Source organism: Elephantulus edwardii, unplaced genomic scaffold (genome assembly GCF_000299155.1).
Source record: "Elephantulus edwardii isolate Elephantulus edwardi_28Jun2011 unplaced genomic scaffold, EleEdw1.0 scaffold00250, whole genome shotgun sequence".
Taxonomy (NCBI): Eukaryota; Metazoa; Chordata; class Mammalia; order Macroscelidea; family Macroscelididae; genus Elephantulus; species Elephantulus edwardii.
In genome coordinates this window covers 4,098,832-4,100,858 of record NW_006400000.1, presented here as the reverse complement: position 1 = coordinate 4,100,858, position 2,027 = coordinate 4,098,832, and the positions used below count along the sequence as shown (strand labels likewise).

At 46.6% G+C, this 2,027-nt stretch overlaps 1 protein-coding gene across 1 annotated transcript in view; it reads right to left on the bottom strand.

Moving 5' to 3' along the window:
• The window catches only part of LOC102863600 (casein kinase I isoform alpha-like), a 25,143-nt gene that overhangs the window by 1,220 nt on the left and 21,896 nt on the right, over nucleotides 1–2,027 (bottom strand). Inside the window, exon 2 of the mRNA XM_006899268.1 lies at nucleotides 167–384. Coding sequence (XP_006899330.1) covers nucleotides 167–384 — 218 coding nt within the window. The remainder of the gene's footprint in view (nucleotides 1–166; nucleotides 385–2,027) is intronic.

The following is a 2,027-nucleotide window of genomic DNA, read 5'->3' as shown; positions in this document are numbered from 1 at the left end:
AAAACACCCCCAAACACCCCCCAGACCCAAAGGCCCTTCGGCGGCGTCACAGGGCACACAGTCGGCCCAGGACCACCTGACCACTGCCACTCAAGTCAGGGTTCTTTTTCTGCCAGGCCGCAGCTTCTGGGGTGGTTGTCGCAGTATAATAGACAGGGCCACTTACTTCTGAACCGCTGACTCTGCTTTGCTTTCACGGCGACTCGTCGCGGGATGGAAAAGGCGCGTTGTGTGAGGGCGGCACTACTGCTTCCACCACTGCTGTCGGTTTCCACCCTGAGGAAGCCTGTCACTCCGCCATCGCTGCCATCTTGGTCGTGTGGCTCCAACCAACACAAAACGCCCAGAGTCTCCAGGAGCTGCTTCTTCACAGCGCAGAGCACTCTGAGAAAGCGCAAGGGCCGAACTGGATCCTTGAGCGTGAAGGCCAAGCTCCTAGTGTCTCCTGGCCCCGCCCCACCGCGCAGGAGCACTGCGACCCGTGCGCCGGAAATGGCTTTTTAAACTGTGAAAGCAACCCTATTTTTCTCAGTTTTACCCCCACCCAAATGCCAGCCTCATTCTACAATAGTGGCACCATATAGCATTTGTCCCTTTGTGACTGAGAAACCTCACTCACCATAATGTCCTCCAGGGTCACCCATTTTGAATAATATTGCATGTGTTCCTTGTTTTTCAATGCAGCATAGTATTCCATTGTGCGAATATACCACAGCTATAGGGGGTGGGTTTTGGGGAGGTGCGGGGGGGGGGATTGTTACTAATGAGGGAGTTTTTCTTTTGCTTTTCAAGGAGAGGAGCGACGGGGGGGGTGTTGCGGGGAGAAGGGTGCAACAATGAATTAATGGAATTCCAAAATCTCTGTAGATGATCATTGAAATGAAAAACAAACAAACTAAATTAGAAAAGAAAAGAAAGCAACCCTATTTTTCCTCATCTTTTCCTCTCTGGCACAGTAGATCATATGATTGTCTGATTCAAAATGTCCTGTTTCAAGATATCCCATTTCACCAGTACCTGTATGTCATTATTTATGTGTTCTATTTCTTTCTTCACCATGTCCAGTTTTACTATGTTCATGCTTCTCACATTCCATGTTCCAGTCACTAGTGTCTACTTAAGACGGTTCCTCCTTTACATTTCCATATTTGATGGCTCAGCCTCAGTTGCCTAGTCAACTAGTCAACTAGTTGACTGCTAGTCAACTGTGTGTGTTCTGTTGTACATAGGGTTTCAAAGGCCTGATATTTTGGAAGTAGAGGCAAGAACTAAATAGTTGACACTACAATAAAAATCTATTATTTGGGTTTTGCCATATGATTTGCACTATGGGATGTTTTGCATACGCTGTTATTCCATGGGCTATTCTCAGGATTATTTTGAATGAAGAGAGTAAGGGAAATTTACTTTTACTTTTATTTTTTTATTCTACTCTATGGTATGTAGTGTGGTGTTATGGGTTGAGCTGCTAACTAGAAGGTCTGCGGTTCAAATCCCTGAGCTGCTTTCTGGAGAGATAAAAGGGCAGTTTCCTTTCAAAGACTGACAGCCTAAGAAACTTGACGGCAGGTTTCGCTGACCAGGAACTGACTTGAGGGTAGTGAGTTTGGTTTTTATAGGTCAGATTACAGATTTGATATTTTTTAATCTGTAGTTGGGAAAAACTATAATTCATTGCTATCTAGTTGGAACCAACTCATAGCTGACACTCCAGTGGTTTTTTGAAGGCTGTCAGTAGCGCAGGAGAAGATTGCCCATCTTTCTCCTATGGTTGTTGTTGCTGTTGTTGTTATGTGCCATCGAGTCGTTTCCGACTCATAGCGACCCTATGCACAACAGCTCTAAACCCTGCTCGATCCTGCGCCAACCGCACTGCCTCTGACACACCCATCCCGATTACCCCAGTCACCGAATCAATCCATCTCATAGAGGGTCTTCCCCTTCTGCGCTGTCCCTCCACCCTCCCAAGCATGATGTTCCTTTCCAAGGACCCGTCACTCCTGGCAACATGTCCAAAGTATGTCAGA